The 18,752-nt window shown below is 35.5% G+C and overlaps 2 protein-coding genes across 3 annotated transcripts in view; one reads left to right on the forward strand and one right to left on the reverse strand.

Annotated features, from left to right (window-relative positions):
* The first annotated feature begins 5,341 nt into the window (after positions 1-5,341).
* On the forward strand, positions 5,342-8,372 carry tnfb (tumor necrosis factor b (TNF superfamily, member 2)). The gene is made up of 4 exons (XM_015602872.3): positions 5,342-5,803; positions 5,937-6,012; positions 6,249-6,311; positions 7,382-8,372. The coding sequence occupies exons 1-4, from the start codon at positions 5,630-5,632 to the stop codon at positions 7,810-7,812; spliced, it is 744 nt and encodes a 247-aa protein (XP_015458358.2). The 5' UTR covers positions 5,342-5,629; the 3' UTR covers positions 7,813-8,372.
* Positions 8,373-9,586: 1,214 nt separating this feature from the next.
* Positions 9,587-18,752, reverse strand: part of gabbr1a (gamma-aminobutyric acid (GABA) B receptor, 1a) — an 82,356-nt gene continuing 73,190 nt past the window's right edge. For both annotated transcript variants that reach the window (XM_007238804.4, XM_022678854.2), the window contains 4 exons: positions 18,088-18,215; positions 15,581-15,709; positions 14,689-14,832; positions 9,587-13,787 (listed from right to left, as the gene is read on the reverse strand). In XM_007238804.4, coding sequence (XP_007238866.3) covers positions 13,518-13,787; positions 14,689-14,832; positions 15,581-15,709; positions 18,088-18,215 — 671 coding nt within the window. In that variant the 3' untranslated portion in view covers positions 9,587-13,517. The remainder of the gene's footprint in view (positions 13,788-14,688; positions 14,833-15,580; positions 15,710-18,087; positions 18,216-18,752) is intronic.

An 18,752-nucleotide genomic window follows, 5' to 3' on the forward strand; every position in this document is an offset into this window, starting at 1 on the left:
GAGAAATCTGGGTAGATTAACATCTAATGCTGATTTGACTTGTTTGACTGATTTGACTCATTTGAAATGTTTTTTTTTTTTAAAGAATTACAGTTTTGTTTACTTAAATTAGCTTAGCTTTACAGGTCTTTACTGGCTAGACGTGCTGCATTTAAAAGGAAAACATAGTGACACCCCTGTTCCTACTACTAGTTACTAGTGTCACATAAAATGCACCTTACAATCGGATGCGCCTTATGTATGAAAATAGACCAGAAAATAGACATTTATTGATGCAAAAAATAGGGTAAGTACAGTATGTGAAGAATGTGATTATCTGTGAAGATTATACAAACCCATAAAGTATGTGTAGTTTACAAATCCTGTATAGTTTACAAACACCCTGAACAGTTGATAGTACATATAATCGGTGTAGTTTAGTCTTGAGTAGTTTACACAGGACTGGTATCTGGTATAATAAAGAATCACAGCATCTCTCTCGTCACAAACGTTTTTTGTTGCATTACATACAATTATAATGAGGTCTTCAATCTCCTTAATAATAGTAGCTACTCTGATTGATGATAAAAGTGAAAAACTTTAGAAGAAAGGCGTAGCAGCAGACTTGTTATTTAAAGTACTCTGAGCGTGACATGGAATCTTGTGTGTCCTGTTTGTCTGTCGCTCTTATCAATTACACATGTTTAAGTCATTTTTTAAAGCTTCCATGTTTAGTCTAACCGGTTATTTGTTGCCTTTGGTTACAGATTCTGAAAATGAAATTAAACTTCTTTTAGTTAACATTTGAGGACATTACAAAAAATGTCTTTTTTTGATAAGACTCCACTTATTGAACCAAAATATTAAACATACAAATTAAAATGAATGCTGTGGAAAAAAAAAAAAAAAAAGACCCACCAAAATAAGGCGTAAGAATATAGTCCATGAGCCAAATGCACAAGGCAGAAATGTGTCACCCATAAGTAATAAAAAACACTACATTGGCTCACAGCTGTGATAACTTACTTTTGTAACTATAGAATATTTACATTTAAAATTTTGCCTACTTTGAATATTATTAAGGAAAGCATCAGACATAAGAACTTGACAGAAAGCCATCGATGAGTTAATGGTTTGTGACACCAATCTCTTTCCTAGTTCACTATTACTTGAATTATTACTCATGATTGCTGCATTTGGAGTCGATTATCAATGTGTTTACATTGTTAGGAATCTTTTAGTAGCAGATATGTTTAGATGTTATTGAGGTTAAGGCTTTGGTAGCCATTCCAAGAGTTCAGTTCTTAATATAACCCAGTTAATCTTATATTTATATTTTTCAAACATGTTAGATGTATTTTTGTGGTGTTTGTCTCATTTTTGTGAAAGTTGTGAAATATATCAATTCCACTGGCCCAGAGCATGATGCAACCCCACTGTGTTTTAAATTTAGCACAGTGTTTTTGTATCTGAATGTCTCTATATCTATACTTCTCTAAAAATACATAGTTGTAGTGAATAAACAACTCCATTGTCTCATTTGACCATAAAACCTCCAGAAATCTTCCTCTTTTAACACAGTAATATTCATTATACTTGTGCTGGTAACAGATAATATAATGCCTCCACCTATAACTGACCTGTGTAGCAACAATGCACAAACATCAGAATCAGAATTAGAATCTGGCTTTATTGGCCAAGTATGTTCACACATACAAGGTTTTTGTGCTCGGTTACAGTAGCTCCCAGTACACGATAACTGATAACATTATATAATTACCTATAACATATAATTACCCACAAGTAATTTGAGTCCTACAGGCTTCAATTTTGGGCCTATGAAACTATGATGTTAATTACAACAGCACTGTTGCTATAGGATTACATAGAAAGTTTAAAGGGTTAAAGCATCATTGCTGAATTAGTTCCACCAAGTACAAAAGTATTTTAAAGTACAAAATACAAATTGTCTTTAAAAATTAATCAGATTTGTGCCAGAACTAAGTTTGAAATGACATATAAATTATCTGGTAATGATGTATTATGAGGTGATATGGTTGTGGTATTTCCATGTTCACCCAGCTGCCACTGTCAGGCTCTTTCAAAAGGCCCTTACAGCACATCATTTATTCACTAGAGTGTATGAGTGTCCTGAATGTATGCATAACAAATACAGGACTACAGTCTGTAACTATAGAACTACAAAGTGTAGTGGTGGTCATATTGTTTTGCTTGATCAGTATATACAATACACATATATTATATACTAATTTGTTCCTAGGTGCCGATATAAATAATAATAATTCAGGACAGGTGTGAGTATAGTTGGTCAAGTATTTAAGTATACTATCTAAAAGTCATTAATCATAATTAAATAATTCATTGAGATCTCACGTTTTTAGTAAATGCATGTCTTACCATGACAACTGATGAACAAACACAATGCAAAGAAGGAAACGAAGAAACATAAAAGGAAAAGGTCAGACAACAGGTTAGACTGACCCTTCCAGAACAATACAGCTGTGCAATGTTCGCAATGTTCCCGAACTTCCAGAGAGCCCAGTCTGAAACACCACTGTCCACAACTAAGAAAAAAAATACAGACAATATTTTACTTATACCAGACCACAGTTAGAATTGGGTTTAGGCAATTAGAAAATACCCTTCAGTACATAATTACTAATGTTTTATTGGATTATATTCATAGATCTTGTCCACAGCCAGTAAAACAAGTTTATTTTGAATGAGGCCTAGGAATTCAACAGTGATGTAAATGTAATTGTTAGTGTACTTAAGTCAATTTTTGGTGTATCTGTGCTGTACAAGTATTTCTATTTTAGGTGTCTGTTTTAAATACATTTTAAACCTAAATATGTCAATTATACTACATTTCAAACGCAAATATCTTCCATGTTACTCCACTACGTTTGAAACATATTAATTTATCTTACATTTAATCTACTATATTGTTTGGAATATGTATGTCCTTTTGATTTATGTGAACATAAATACATTTGTCATAAATATGGATGTAATCATAAGCTCAGCATCAGTGCAACAGTTAAATATTTTGGGAGGTACTATGCCTAATGACATAATGAACCCTGTAAACCTTTATAGTTTTTTTATAGAATACTTTACCCTGAACCTTATATTATTAAGCTATTAGGACCATTAAGCTTTTTATGACCATAATTAAAACCTTTACCTATGATATATTTGGTAGTAGGTAAATATTGTTGTAATTTTACTCAAGTGGAGGTCTAAAGGAAGGTAATTGAGTAATATTCTATTATGCGTATCTTTACTCTCTAACTCAAGTACATGCTTTGTATACTTTGTTCACCACTGGAATTTATAATGTAAACAAGACAATGCGAAAGACGTCATTTGTGAGTTTAATTACTCTATGGGAAGTGTACGCATTTGCAAATGTTGCTGAACCGGTTATAAATCTTACGATTTCTCTGTTTTAAAATAAAAGGCCAAGTAAATAAATCATCTATTGGTGAATATAATTGTCATATAAATGTTATTCTGGTAAAGGAAACTACAGGAAAGTATAGCAATACACAGTATAATGTTTCTTAAGTGGATATTAAGTTTCATAGTTCAAACCTCAACACTCAAATCCAGAAACAGAGACTCCTCAGAGGTGTGATTCTTCTGGCAGCTTTATGTAAACAAATCGTTACATATCGTAGCCTTTAGCCTATATACATGTAGTTGTATTAAAGGTATGAATATTTTAAAATAAAAAAAAATACAGCAGGAGACAGCAGGGTTTATGATGAGATTTTCTACCATGTGCGAATCAGTCAAATTTTACAGATGTCCTGAAGTGGAAAAAAGTGTAAAACTTATCCCTATCTAATTAGGGTTATTACAGGGCAAAAGTAGGCTACAGACAGGCTTTTACTGACATTTCATTATCTGGAGCATAGATTTCCTAAATTGGTTATGTTTTAGGGCTGTCAAACTAATGCGTTAATTTTGATTCATAATAACGTGCTTAAAAAAAAATCTGATTCCTCTCCTTCTTTGGTGCCCAAACAGCAAACAGCAGAACTTCCTCTTTCTAACCAGCACAACATCTATCTGACAAAAATTCACCTCAGAAAACAGTTAGCATCCAGCTAACACCCTCCCACAGCTTACTGCTGAGTTCGGCTGTGAGCTAGCATTGAGCCACTAGCTGCATTCTGGTGTTGGGAGGATCATAACTACAGACTGAACTAAAGTTAACTATAGCCATAATCCACAAATTATATCAAACCACAGAATCTTACCAGCACAGTGCCATCCATCTGTTATTCAGCATCAACCATTAATTCAGCTCAAAAACAGCTAGCATCGCCAGGTAACTTTTAGCCATTATGGCAAATCTGCCATTAAATATTAATTCAAAGATGTATGGTTAAAAAAAAAAAGAAATATATATATATATATATATATATATATATATATATATATATATATATATATATATATATATATATATATATATATATATGTTTTTTTTATTATTATTATTTTTGTATTTTATAAACTAAAACATTTGGTAAAAATATGGACAAATATCTAAATTCTCTTAATATTTGCATCTTATTTTTAAGCATTTCAAGCAGGGCTGGTATTTTTTTATATTACAGAGCAGCACATTTCAGTTATCATTGTACAAATGTCATATTTGAGCAGCCTAGAATCTCCTAATAATAACCTCTGACATGTTTGATGTAAATAAAATATAAAATAAAATAATATTTGAAGTCTACACTATTATTCATTCATAAATTGAATAAGTTTAACTGAATAAGGTATATTATTTAATCATTTAAATTTTACAGTTTCAAATTTAAATGATTAAATGTAACAAAATGTGATGAATGTGATTTAATTAGATGAATAAATAACAGGGCATGCAATTAATTCATTTTTTTAAATTGCTTGACAGCACTAGTATTTACACAATAGAGTACTGAACAAATACCTTTTTATTATGATTTATATCCCACTAGTGGAAGCCTTCTATCCAGGTCTAATGCTTTGCCATGGATTTACATTTGGTTTTAATATGGACTGTGCTTTCTATTACACTGAGGAAAAGAAAAGTGTGGCCTGGAAATTCCACAAAGCTAAAGCTTCATCTGTGCTGCTTCAAACATTACTTTTTAGTTTCTAAGAGTAATCAATTAATACAGTCAAAACAGAGCCTGTGACTGTGATTACATTCAAATCTTAATACATTTGCTTATGTTTTATAGTATTTTAAAAAGCTACTATGATAGTCAGATATATATGAGGCAGCTGTGCGAGCTCACAGGTCTAAGCCTGTGTGTGTGTGTGTGTGTGTGTGTGTGTGTGTGCGAATGTGTGGGTGTGGGGGAGGTGTATGAGAGCGCGTCGGTGTGCGTGTGCCTGTGTGCAAAAGTGTTCTTTCCCTTTTCAAACCAACCTCTACTCCCCCTGACATCACCGGACTTTCCCCTAGTATCATATATATATATTTCTACAACTCTACATTTCTGTACAAGACAAACCTTCAAACACACAACTCTGAACAAGTACACTGACCATAAGCCTGGTGTGGGGGCTCAAACAACAAACAGCAGCAAACGCATTCAAATATATTTAGACTAACTAAGGCAGAATGCAGAACTACCATATAACAGAGGATCTTGAAGCAGGCATGGGTGGCGTCTACCAAGCCACAGTGCAAAGCGGGAAGCCTTCTAGACTAAGCTGGGCGTGGAAGATAGTGGGTGCCATCTTCTTGATTGCACTCTGTAGTGTGGCGTCTGTCGGGATTGCATGGTACTTCATGGTAAGTGTGAAGCCACTTTACAGGAAACCTTTAAAGAAGTTTTATTTGCACAGTTTATTATGTAGGTATGAAAGTGAGATATGCAACGACAATGACTAACTTAAGTATCTTTATTTTTGATGATCCTCCACAGAATCACATACAAGGAGAACGCATCTCGGCACTCGGAAGGGCCGCAGAACTTCAAAGCAGCTCAGAACAAGGACCAGGTAAGCAATGAGACGGGATGATTCATCAAATCACTTTCATATTTACACATCAGTCTGTCAGTATAAATGAGCTTGATATTCATACAGAGCATCAACACATTTGTTCATTGAGCATCTCCAAAGACATGTCTCCATACCACAAGTCGAACAAAAAACACATAAAATGAACGTTTTATTGTTTGAGGCTCAATGAGGAATAAACATATCTAAAATACTGATTTTTCTTTTCTCCTCAGTGCATCCGCAGCATATGCTAGCCCAGACAGCCAACAACACAAAGGCTGCCATTCACCTGCATGGTAAGTTTAAATACCTTCTACCTGTATCTGATTTTATCTTTGTAGCCCTGAGTAACAACAGGGTTTTTTTCTATGAAAGAGAAAGTTAATTTGTTTTGTTTTTTATTGGCCATTAGCCAGAACAGTCACAGCTGCTTCCCATTTTGTTGATGACTATTGATGAGGCAATGCAATGAGTTGGGGGGATGATCTCACGAGACAGAAACATGGTTAAGAGGAAAAAACAGATTCACATGTTGGAACCACGTCAAGTGACCAACCTTATGTAATTCTGTATATTCTGTAGTCTTTACATTTTTTAATTAAGGTTTTACTGACTTTTACTTGAAGTTGAATATTGTTGCTGTTGTAAATTTTTAAAATTAATGGTAAAGACAAAAGAAAAAAGATAAAATACCCATTAAATTGAAAGATTTAAGATTTTAAAGAATATTTATTAAGATTTCTGCATTTGAATTGGTCCATTTATCATACAATGATGAACAGACCAATAGAAATCGTCCAAAGTTGTGTTAGAAACCAAATCTCTTTACATTAAGATACTGAATTTTAAAGTTTAGATGTAAAGATGCAACAAAATTTGATGCCACAAATGGATCTTAGAGTGCGTCCACTGAAGAGCCACATTCGTAATGGAAATGTTTATACTCACACATGGTTCTTATTAAAACAAGAAGTGGTTGTTTTATTGCATAACTCAAAAACCTATTTGTAGCACCTTTAATGATACATATAATGATATATTCTGAATAAAATTAAATTATATTCTGAATAAAATTACAGCTTCAGTCAGTTCCATTAGACCAAAACCCCTAAAAGAATAAGAACTTTCAAGTTTTTCTCAGGTTTTATGTTTGCAGTCCTTTTAGCTGTAAGGTGTACCCCTCATTCACATTCATAAATAGCCCTTAAGGTCCTGCCACAGCAAAATTTAGCATCCCCCACTTGCATCAACCTGTGTGGGGATTTTCTTATCATTATTTTCATCATGACTGATAGGGGGTAGAAAGCCACTGCCGACTCGAGCAGCCCACTCACACAGCCCACTCAAAACCGCCTTCTTCCTCTAGTTTCAGGTAATGATGACTCTTCCCTGCGATGGGTGAATGATGTGGACCAGTCCTTTGAAATAGGAGGCCTCAAGCTGGAGAACAACGAGATCGTCATTCCATCCGATGGGTTGTACTTTGTTTACGGCCAGGCCTCGTACGAGGTGCACTGCGACTCGAGCGAGGGAGGTCAAGAGCTGAGTTACGAGATTAGCTGGTTTTCTAATGCAGCACCTTCTGCAGACAGAAAGTATCTACTCAACGGAGTCAAGTCTGTCTGCCAGGCCAGCGTGAAAAAGGACGAGGCGGTGTTTGAAGTCATCTATCTCGGAGCTGTCTTTAGGCTTTATAAAGGGGACAAACTGTCGGCAGAGACCAATAACCGTACATACATAGATGCGCAGAGCTCCAAAACGTTCTTCGGAGTGTTTCAGCTGGCACACGCCAGCTGAACGGGACTGTGGGACGATACAGGTCACTTGATGACAAGTTTTGCAAAAGACAAAATGTTTTATGTTAAAACATCTGAATTGTATTTTCCTAAGTGGTTACTTTGAACGTATTCATTAGTAGGGATATTAAAACTGTTATGTGTATATATAAATGGTGACTTAAGGGTGATTTGGACAGTTTTTGTGCTTTCTTGATGGAAGACAGTAGTGAAAAAAGACATATGACTTTATGTTTGTATGTCCATTATCCTTAATTCACCCTATACACATTATATGTATATATGACACATTATATGTGTCAGAACTGCTGCCTAAAGTTATTTTGTGTATATATTGTATTAGAATGCAATGCCTAGTAGACCTACTCTACCACTAGGCCACTTAGCTGAGAAACAGCTGAGCACTACTCCTCTGAATCCTGCCTAAAATTAAGCTTGTAGATTGATACTGAGAAATATTTAAAGATAGCTCACTACAGAAAGTACTGTAGAACCTAAATGTTAAAAAATATATGCACTTTTTTGTTTGTGTGTTTGTTAGATTGTTTTAGGTTTTAAAAGTTATTTAAAATATGGGTGTATTTAAATGTGCTTATTTATTGTTATATATTGTATATTTATTTAACAAGGGTGTGAATGCAATACATGTGTATGTATAAATCAATATATATAAAAACACAAGGTCTGAAAAGTGCTTACTGTATGCTCACTTCATGTGATGGATTTTGTAAGAAGCTGTACTGAGCATTATATGCTCACTAATGTGACTTTATCCAAGTGTTTTCTAATGTTTTTTTTTATGATAATTTTTATTTTTACTTTTTTATATTTATACCAATGTGATGTAAACTGATGACAAATAATAAAACCTAAAATAAAAAAGACATAATCATGAGTCATTTCCTGAAGACGAACCAAAACCAGCTGAAAAAAAAGTTACAATTAAAAAAAAAAAAAAAAAACAACGTTAGTGTCTGCTGTGTGAACCAGAACCCACATCCTGCTTCATCTCTTATCTTCCCCTGTTTCCCACCGGCGAGTGATACACACCCGGGGTCAGATCTGAGGATCTAACAACAACCAGATCGCTCGCTTCCTGCCACTTCCTAAGATAATCCAAGAATTAAGTCATTGCATTGTTTAGATTTTTGTTTTTTTTAAGCATTACATTAGATGAGTTAACTAACTTGTGTGTCTGGGTTGTGAGTCAGCACTGATCAAACAAAGCCAGTGACATCAGCTTAAAGGAGGAAATGCACTCTAAAAAAAAGTGCTTTAGTTGCCCATACCCCCTACAGTATTATGACTGGTGTCCTGCAGCTGAACCAGAACAATAATGCCCTCTACAGGAGACAATAGGATATTTTCTAACTTCCTGGATTTCTAGTGTGTAAGATATTCATTGGAAGTTTACCATATTAATATAATATATTTACTTACTTTGAGGGGCTAATACATTTACACTTTATTTTTAAATAAATTTTCAAAGTTCATATGTGTGTGTGTGTGTGTGTGTATTAACCAGAACCCACAGTTTATATATCACATTTATAATCACACTGTAAAAGAATAAAAAAATATATAAAACAATTAAATGTATCAAACTCATACATTATTAGTAAACTCGTTCATTTCTTTTGGAAATATATATATATTTTTTTTTTTACCTTTTATTCCGTTTTTGCGGCAAAATGAGCTTTTTCAATTTCATAATGATAATGATTTAATAATTATTAAAGAAAAAACACATTTAAATAATAAAAACAAAAACTGTGTACCTATAATCAGCCATCTAGTAAAACATTTAATCTTTTTTTTTCAAAGTCTGCTACACAACTTTTAAGGTTAGTGCAAAATAATGAGTTTTATTGAACCATGACATCCATAGAGTTTGCATAAAGATTACTTTCATAGTATATTTACAATACATATATTAATTACAAATACATTTTTAAAAATGACATAGGAACTTGATTATTGGTTTAAGGGTGGAATGGGTTGTAGTACAGTGCACATATCTGATAAATAAACATTTCTTTAATAGAAAGTGATATTATAATTACATACCCTGAGCTAATTTACTGAATATAATGCTTACATGCTGTAGGAACGCAGAGTAGGTAGTGCTCTGTTTATTATAAATAGGTTCAGCTAAGCAACTAAACAAACCTACTTCTTGCATTTTCTGAACAAGCTTTCGAGAACACAATCATGTAATGTCACAATTTATCAGTTTTTAAAGCGTAAATAAATAATTGTGATGATGAGATTTTCTTCAAACACAACGTTCAGTGTGTCTTATTGTCCTGTCATGTAAAACAAGCATATGACTGAAATATTGCACATCAGTCGCTTTAGTATTCATAATGATTGTCTTTGAATACAAAATGCAATGCCACCCAAACTGATAAACTGAGATATATCATGGATCATTTAATTTTTTTTTCCATTATATTTAATGATACTATTATGTAAAAAGACTAGATACACACTGTCTCTGAATCATCTGAAAAGTGCACAGTTCAATCAAAAGGATAAAAAGGCTAAAATCTGTTGTGCTAGACCTACAAAGAGATTTGCCTTTAGTTGTGCACTGTGTTTTCACCTTTTATTAACATCATATACATATATTATACTGTTACACTGTGACTTCTGATATAGGTTAGAGGGAATAAAAAAGAAAGAAATATATAGTTTTTGGATAAATCCCTTAAACATCAAATTATTAAATAATATCAAACACTCTCTCAGCCAGAGCTACTGGTGATATTTCGCAGAGGAAGCAAGTGTCTAAACAGTCCGTTGTCTGTAAGTATTTTAGATTTCTTATCCTTCCAATAGACACATGTATTTCAATATTGCAAATTAAAACCCTTTAGAGGTTTAAAAGATTAAAAAAGTAAAAAAATAATTAAACACAGGTTGAAAATAACATACTGGTTCCAAAAAGAAGTAAAAAAAAAAAAGTAAAATTCATGTGCACAGATAGAAAGCTGTGAGAAAGAAAGACAGAAGAAGATAGATTGGTAGTTTTTTCTTGCCATTATGGATTCGCTTCTGTAATATAAATATGAGGATATGAAGTACTTTTGATTTTATGGATTCACAGCTAAAAACTGCAAAAACATAATAAACCTTGTAAAAGAAACTGTCCCATTTTTACCATATGCCTCAAATTATGAAAAGAAAGAAAGAAAGAAAGAAAGAAAGAAAGAAAGGAAAAAAGAAAGTATAAATTCCGTATCATTGTAATCCAAATGTTGACATGTGCGTTAAGGTTAAAAAACATAATGGGCTAGTCACTGGAGCACTGGCAGGAAGTGACGAAAGAACAGGGCAGTGTGCACACACTGGTGAAATCTGTGCTTTCAGTGATTAAAACACTGACCCAGATAGAAATAAACCTGAATCAGTCTCAGGTCTGCTCAGTCCACTTCTCCTCTTCTAATGTGAACAGGGTTTGTGGGTAGGGATCAGACATTTGCAGGAAGACTTGTTTGGATCAAGTGTGAAGAACCAGCAGTACAGTCTGTGTGTGTGTGTGTGTGTGTGTGTGCGAGCGCGTGTGTGCGTGTGTGTGCGTGTGTACTCAATTAAGGGCATACAACAGTTTCAACCACACCACCTGATTTTTCTCAATCATTAGAATATTGCACTGACGACACCCCCCCATGCTAGAAAAAAAATGGACGCTTTAGATAAACACTGGTTCTGGAGGAAACTACTGTTCTGCTGGAGGATACAGCCAATATCACAAATTTGTCACTGTCACTCAAAAACCTTGTATTTCTATTTTTGTCGTTTTTGTAATGTAGTATTAATCTGGCAGTTGTTCTTTACATTCTATCAAAAATCATTATGATGAATGGACCAACAGGAACACTCCAAAATTATTATAATAAAACTGATTTATATTGACTTCCATTAAAACATTATCCAGTTTTTTCCCTCTCCTGTAAAATTACAAATTTTCTACTGCTTTATTCTCTAGTAGGTGTGCAAGAGAATATCAATACAATATTTTATTTTGCAAGAGTGTATCTATTTTTTATTTTTTTATTATTAGTTTACATGTAAAGTGTGTGTTTTTTTTTTTAAACCTGCCCACTGGATTGGGATTCTGATAAAGGGTTAATTGACAAGTGCTTTCAGGACTGCATTTAGTATATCAGAGCAGGGAAACCACCAAATTGTGCAGAGCAGTTTGTCTCCAGGGCCAGCATAGGGAAACACGGCTCTACAGCATGAGGCAAATTACAGCTGTGTGTTTTTTTTTTCACTGATCACATGACCCCCCCCCCCCCCCCCCCCTTGTATTCTAATAATGAAAATGTGAACTTCTTCAAAAACAATCAGGGACTACCCTCAGAGAGGGATTCTGTCTTTATAAGGGTTTCCCCATGAAAAGATATCATGTTGGGGAGGGAGGCGAGAGTGACCTTTGGTTCTGGGCTTCCTCATATCTCTCACTTCCTCAAATCTATATGTATAATCTGTGTAATAATGTCACGCAACAACCTTTTACCTCCATTTATGGCAATATTCACTTTCTTTCTTAAATAGAATGTCAGCCGTGGCAAGTACTACATTCCTGAATTTCAGCAGATTTTGGAAGTATCTATACTTCCCTTGAGTATTTCTGCTACTTAATAATTTTTCCTTCTACTTTATTTGGAGTAGATGATAATATATGATAACTAAACTATGATAACACCTGTAACAAAAAAAAACACCAAATACACTTTTATACTTTTACTTATTAAAAAAAATGACTTAAGTACATGATGCACCCTGTTGCCAGTAGTTTTTAAAATTTACGATGAACTGACTAATAGGAGTGCTCCAAAATGACCCAAATGATCTTAAACGATTGTTTTCTGTTCCTTGCTGTTTTTTTGATATAAGATTTTTGCGCGACCTTGATATACAGCTCTGGAAAAAATAAGAGTTTTTTTTTTTATTTTACCAAATTGAAAACCTCTGGAATATAAGAAGAACATGGCTAATCTAGACATCAAACCAAGCTTGAATTTTTGCACCAGGAGCGGCATAAAGTTATCCAAAAGCAGTGTAAAACTGGTGGAGGAGAACATGCCATTAAAATCTGTGACTAAAAATCAGGGTTATTCCACTAAATATCGATTTCTGAACTCATTTTCTGCAAATAAATGCTTTAAATGACAATATTTTTATTTGAAATTTGGGAGAAACTTTGTCGCAACTGAAGTGGTCTCTTATTTTTTCCAAAGCTATATATATACACACACACACACACAGCAATTTATTATTGCAACCCAGCATAATCACAGGATGCTTTAACTCAATACTACCTTGTCCTGATGCAAGACGAAGTGAGTTTCGCTATACTGTTTGACTTTAGTGCTCTGCTAAAGGCTAATATAGCATTAGTGCTTCCTTTACTTGCGTTGGTGTGACAACAGTAGCAAAGCACACCTGGATAAGTTTTACAACTAGGGACGATATTAGATTAGATGATGCACAGCAGTAGTAATATTGATACAGTGGGTGACATATAACATGCCATGACAGGAGACAGGAAAACGTTGGTGGGAACTAACAGAGGTTAATAAAGAGAAAAGTCAGAGAGTCAGCATGCCTGAAGTAAGAAAGCTGCTGTTTTTGCACTTCGTACCGTTAACCGTACCTTCTCTTCAGACAACTCGTTTAGTGTCAGTCCTGTCAGGCTCACTTGTAGAGCAGAGGCAGGCGGCTGTTGTGGCAGTGGTTCCGGCTCAGCTTGCCCTCTCCCTGGTACAGGTTGGAGGAGTTGGAGAAGGAAGGGGGCAGCGAGTGCTGCTCAGTGCCTGGTGAGTAGCTGGGCGGCTCGGCCTGAGACGAAGGTGGCGAGGGGGCGCTGTGGTTCTGGTTCTGGTTCTGACTGGACTGATGCCTCCTTGAACGAAGAGCCTGTCGCTCTGCCAGTTGACTCCTCAGCTCTGTCACTCTTTCCTCTTTCTGTGACACAAAAAAAATATTAGATAAAATAAATATAAATATATCAGAGAGGAACAGTAAATGGGAAAAAAAAGTATTTGGACAGATCTTTAAGGGTTTTAAAAACAGAGTTTATCCTGTTCCTGTGAAGTTACTGTCTCTGTTCCTTTTTTAAGGTCAGGAGGATCTTATCCTCAACTTTCCAGCTCATCCGAAATATACTGGATGGAGCACCATTATTCACAGAACACAGTTCAACCACTTTGTCTAGGCCATGCTGGGCATTAGGCATGATGCTAAGGAGTTCATGTTTATCTGTTCCTATTCTATTGGCAAATTGCTTACTTCTCTTCAGGGATTAGACAAGCTTTGTTGGTTTGTGTTTGTGCATCTGCGCATGTGTGTCAGCAGTGGGTGCCACTTAAAGTAGCTAAATGCATTTATTAGACAAATACTTGCACATATAGTGCAAAAATACTAAAATAATACAAAATAAGAAACATAACTTAAATGAAAACGAAATTAAACCCTAATAAAGGTTTCTAAAAGGTTATTGGCTTGGACGTATAGTGCTTAGATTGACCTTGCTCTTCCCTCATTCTCAGTTTGCATACAGAAGTATTTGGCCTTCAGTTTGCATACAAAACTGAGAATGAAGGAAGTGGAGTAAAGAGTTGCCAGTAGCAACATCCCTAAGCCTCATTTCACTACAATGGTTCTTTAAAAGATTATCCATTAACATATTTTGCTGGAAACCAATAGCAGTTCTTTAATGCCACTCTAAATACCCATTTTGGCACCTTTCTTGTGCTGGAATGAACTCACACGCAACTGGGTTATGAATGTTTTATGAATGAATGTTGACGAAGACCCTTGTTTAAAGTTGAGAGCAAAAAGCCAAGAGAAGATAAGTTAGCCGTGCCTCTTGAATGATCTTCTGGAGTTCTCGGTTCTCGCGCTCAAGCTGCCGTGATTTCTCTTCATCGTTGTTGTTGGTAGAAGAGCCGGTCTTTAAAGTGTCCTGCTGTTCGGACTGCCACTCCCCACGTGTGATCAAACGCCGCATCTACACAATCACACGGGAAACACAACACTTCAAAACAACCAGTACTGATATTTGATGCAAAAACTCAATGTCTTTATAGCAAACAGAGCTATGTCTCTGCATCAACAGATCCAAGGCATTTTATATGTAAAAAGAGAACATAAATCTGTCCTTAAATCCCAGCAGGGGGCGCTAACAACTGACACACTTTCATTTTCAAGTATAACGGCCAACATAGACCTAAATACAGCAGCTAAAGTAAATAAGTAAAGCTAAATAAAGCTGAAGTACATTTTAGCTTTGCATAAAAGTGACAGTCACTTTCAAGTGCAGTGTGAATGCCCAAAACAAATAAAAGGCTTTTTTTTATATTCATTCAGATGGACTATATGGACAAAAGTAATGGGACACATGCTTATTCAGTGTTTCTTTCAAAACCAAGGGTATTAAAAAATAAATGATCCTGCTTTGCTGGAACAACTGTCTCTACCATCCATGAAAGGATTTCTATTCGATTTCTTACAATATTTTGCTGTGAGAATTTCACAGCAACTGAAGCCCACACTGGCCTGAAGCCCACACTGCTAGAGGTTCATGCTTATCTGTCCCAGAGAGTCCTACCCTTGTGACAATACAGTTTGTGTGTGTGTGTGTGTGTTATTTTCACATCTGGGTGCAACCTAATATAGCTGAATGCATTACAATGTGTGTCCACAAACATTTGAATGCATAGTATATGGGTTATATAAAAAAAAAAAGTTCTTTATACCTTGGGCACAAAGAGCACCACCAGGGTGATATAGACAGAGAAAACGATGGCCAGTGAGGCAAAGGCAAAAGAGGCGTCCTGCTGGGAAGATAAAATCATAGTCACTGGAGCGGTGATCAAACACAGCACCTAGAGAGAGAAAGAGAGAGAAAGAAAGACAGAGAGACAAAGCGAGAGAGACAGAGAGAGGGAGAGAGAGATAGTGGGAGGTCACTTTGCAGAAACACTTCCAGGGGGCAGGGTTACAGACAGAGATGTGATGTGACAGAGTGGAGGACTCTTCTCAGGAGAGCATTAGAGCAAAATAGCTACTGTTTACAGTAACCTCTAAAACTGACCCTCCAGACAGACACAAGAGTGCAGCACAATACCCATCCAACAGACAGACAACATTTCTACTCAGTTTACAGTTTCAGGCACATAAAACGATTTATTTCTAAATCTACACATATTTTTCTCCTGAAAATCATTTATTTGGGTGAGTAAAGCGCTTCTGTTTATTTACAGTAAGCTTAGATTCCCAAATTTCTCCAGCACTAGGCTGGAGCATTAGCATTAGCAGCTAACCATTCTAGCAGTGCTAGCCGGGTTAGCAGCAGGCTAAAGGCTGGTAATACTTACCTCTGAATGGGGAAATAGCGGTTAGCAGCTAATGCTAAAGCTACTCCAGTCTCCGTGCTGGAACTAGAACTAAACTGAAACTCCTGTTTAACTCTGCACTTCAGCGAAGTGGCTTTACTGTTCCTTACAACCTGACTGGTAAAATTCATACATAAGCACTGGATTAAAAGGCGTACTGACTATTTTTTGGAAGATTCAAGGATTTTAAGTGCGAAAATACAGTAATATGGCAAATTACAAATCATTAAACTAAAACCAGATCTGGGTTGTGATTTTTAGATACAGGGTTAAAGGCCTTTGCAGAAGTGGTTTCTTTGAGCAACCACTGTGACTATATCACTTACTCTGATTCTATAATAACAGTGGCAGACTTGAAAATTTAAAATAAATGAAGTGAGGAAAAAAGCTAAGAGGTTTCTCACTGTGACCATTGTGCCTCAAAGGGTTAAAGTGCATTCATCTGCATCCTTTATTTACTGACACTAAATTGATTTAAATCACTAAATTCTAAAAAATGTGCAGTCAACAATATGTTCTCAAACACCTTTACACTGTGTATAAAAATATGTTTGAAATAATATATTTTATTTTCAAAAAATGTAATTTCTGCACTCTGGGCCCATTTAATAAACATACAAATCTACAAGTTCTTCTGGAGTTAGGTTCTCCTGGTTCCCTCAGATCTAATGGCCCTGTGATGTAATGCTAAGACATGAAGCTGGGACAAAGCATCATGGACCAAGTCTAAAACAGCTGCAGGTGGCGGTAGAGACTGAAGCCATGTGTCACGTTCCAGTCAAGTGTTTCTGTGTTTTCTCATTAGACCCGCTTTAGAGGGGGGTTTGTGAAATGGTAGCAATTATGCAAATCATCCTTCAAAGCATTTGCAGTTATTACTGGAATCAAACTGTTTGCAAGCAGTAGAGCGCGAGTCCACAGCATGAAGCTGCGGTAATCAAGCCTTCGTTCAAACAGTCTCTGTAAAAATACAGTGTATCTCCATGAAAGAAGCTCCAACATTTCAGATTTCCATAAAGACCCCATTCATATTGCATTCAGTGTGACAAATGATTAATATAAAAAAAAAATAACAGTATCATGTATCGTCATTGTCTCAAATTGTTTCTCAAACAATGATGATATCTAAGTAATCTGCGACCCATTATATGGCCTCATGATTTCTGCAATGCGGTGAAAAAAGTTTTTTAATATAAAAATAAAAAATGCACAAAATTACAATGTAAAAGAAGTCTATTATCAGAAAACTTTATTAACTTGTACTTTTAGAACCTGCACTGTCTATTAGTTGTACATGCAAATCGCCTGCGAAAGTTAAGGAAGCACATGAACCACGGATTAATAGCTAAAGTTTAACCATACCAGTGTGGAATACAGATTTACTACTGCTGTTACTTTTTCCAGTAAAAATTCCCTCAGCCTGAATGCAGAGCTGCAGTAAAAACATACAGACCGAGCGTCTGTCTTTAACGTGATTGCAGCATGTGGAAAAAACAGTCGAACATAAAGGAAAAACTATAACATAAAAAAACAAAAAGAATCCCTAATCTACTAAAGTATTAAAAAAAAGGGGAAAATAAATAACAGAGGCAATATTTATTGATACTAAACAATTTCCCAGCCCTTCTTGATTTTTATAAAAATGTATCATTTAGCTTTAAAAAGCTGAAGTTAAACTGTGGCTTAAATCCCACATCTTTTTGTAGAGCTGTTTCAAATTGAGTACGAAGAACCACTGGACAACGTGAGAACATATGTAGACGGGAACATCTGCAGACAACACGCCACCATATAGGCTGTAGTTAGAGGCTACAGACAGGAAATCATTAGCAGTGCTGCAAATAGCAGCCGCCAGCAGCCACACTTACAGCTACGTTGTAGATGGCCATTCCTACGGCACGGTGGTCATTAATCTTCTCGGTGGAGATGGACTTGGTCTCATATGCCAGGAAGATCCCCAGTAGAAGGAGAAGGCCCTTGTAGCCAAACACCACACCTGACAGAAGAAAAACATTATTAAATCATCTCCTGCCTAGAGATTTCATCTCCACTTTAATATAGTATATGAAATGCTATGACTTGTGGATTGTGACATTAATATTTTTCACAGCTATACAAACTGTGTAGACACACATGACTTTATCTGCACCATCATGGTTCTATATTTTTGGAACAATGATTCCAATGGTGTGGGGAAACAACAATGGAAAAGTATGATATGTATACTGTATATTTAAATACTTGCATTTTCTTATCTCTTTAGGCATTTAGGCACATGCACAGCTTGTTTAATGGCGATAGAAAAGCACTGGCAATATAACAGAATATTCTGGATCTTCCACACATGTGTCTAAAGCCACCATGCCCAATGTCATCCAGAAGATAGAAGGGTATAAAGCCCTGAAGCTTTCGGCTGTGGAGCAGTAAAACTAACTACTGGAGTACTGGAGTTCCAGCCAATCAGTCTTTAAATGTGGCAGTTGTTCTTCAAATTGTTTCTAAAATTCATGACAAATGGACCAATAGAAATGCT

Source organism: Astyanax mexicanus, chromosome 18 (genome assembly GCF_023375975.1).
Source record: "Astyanax mexicanus isolate ESR-SI-001 chromosome 18, AstMex3_surface, whole genome shotgun sequence".
NCBI classification, from domain to species: domain Eukaryota; kingdom Metazoa; phylum Chordata; class Actinopteri; order Characiformes; family Acestrorhamphidae; genus Astyanax; species Astyanax mexicanus.

Bases quoted from the DNA above. Each gene is read 5' to 3' on its own strand.
- tnfb (XM_015602872.3), top strand. From the start codon at position 5,630: ATGCAGAACTACCATATAACAGAGGATCTTGAAGCAGGCATGGGTGGC. The intron at 6,013-6,248 runs GTAAGCAATGAG...TTTTCTCCTCAG, and splicing joins CAGCTCAGAACAAGGACCAG to TGCATCCGCAGCATATGCTA. The intron at 6,312-7,381 runs GTAAGTTTAAAT...TTCTTCCTCTAG, and splicing joins GGCTGCCATTCACCTGCATG to TTTCAGGTAATGATGACTCT.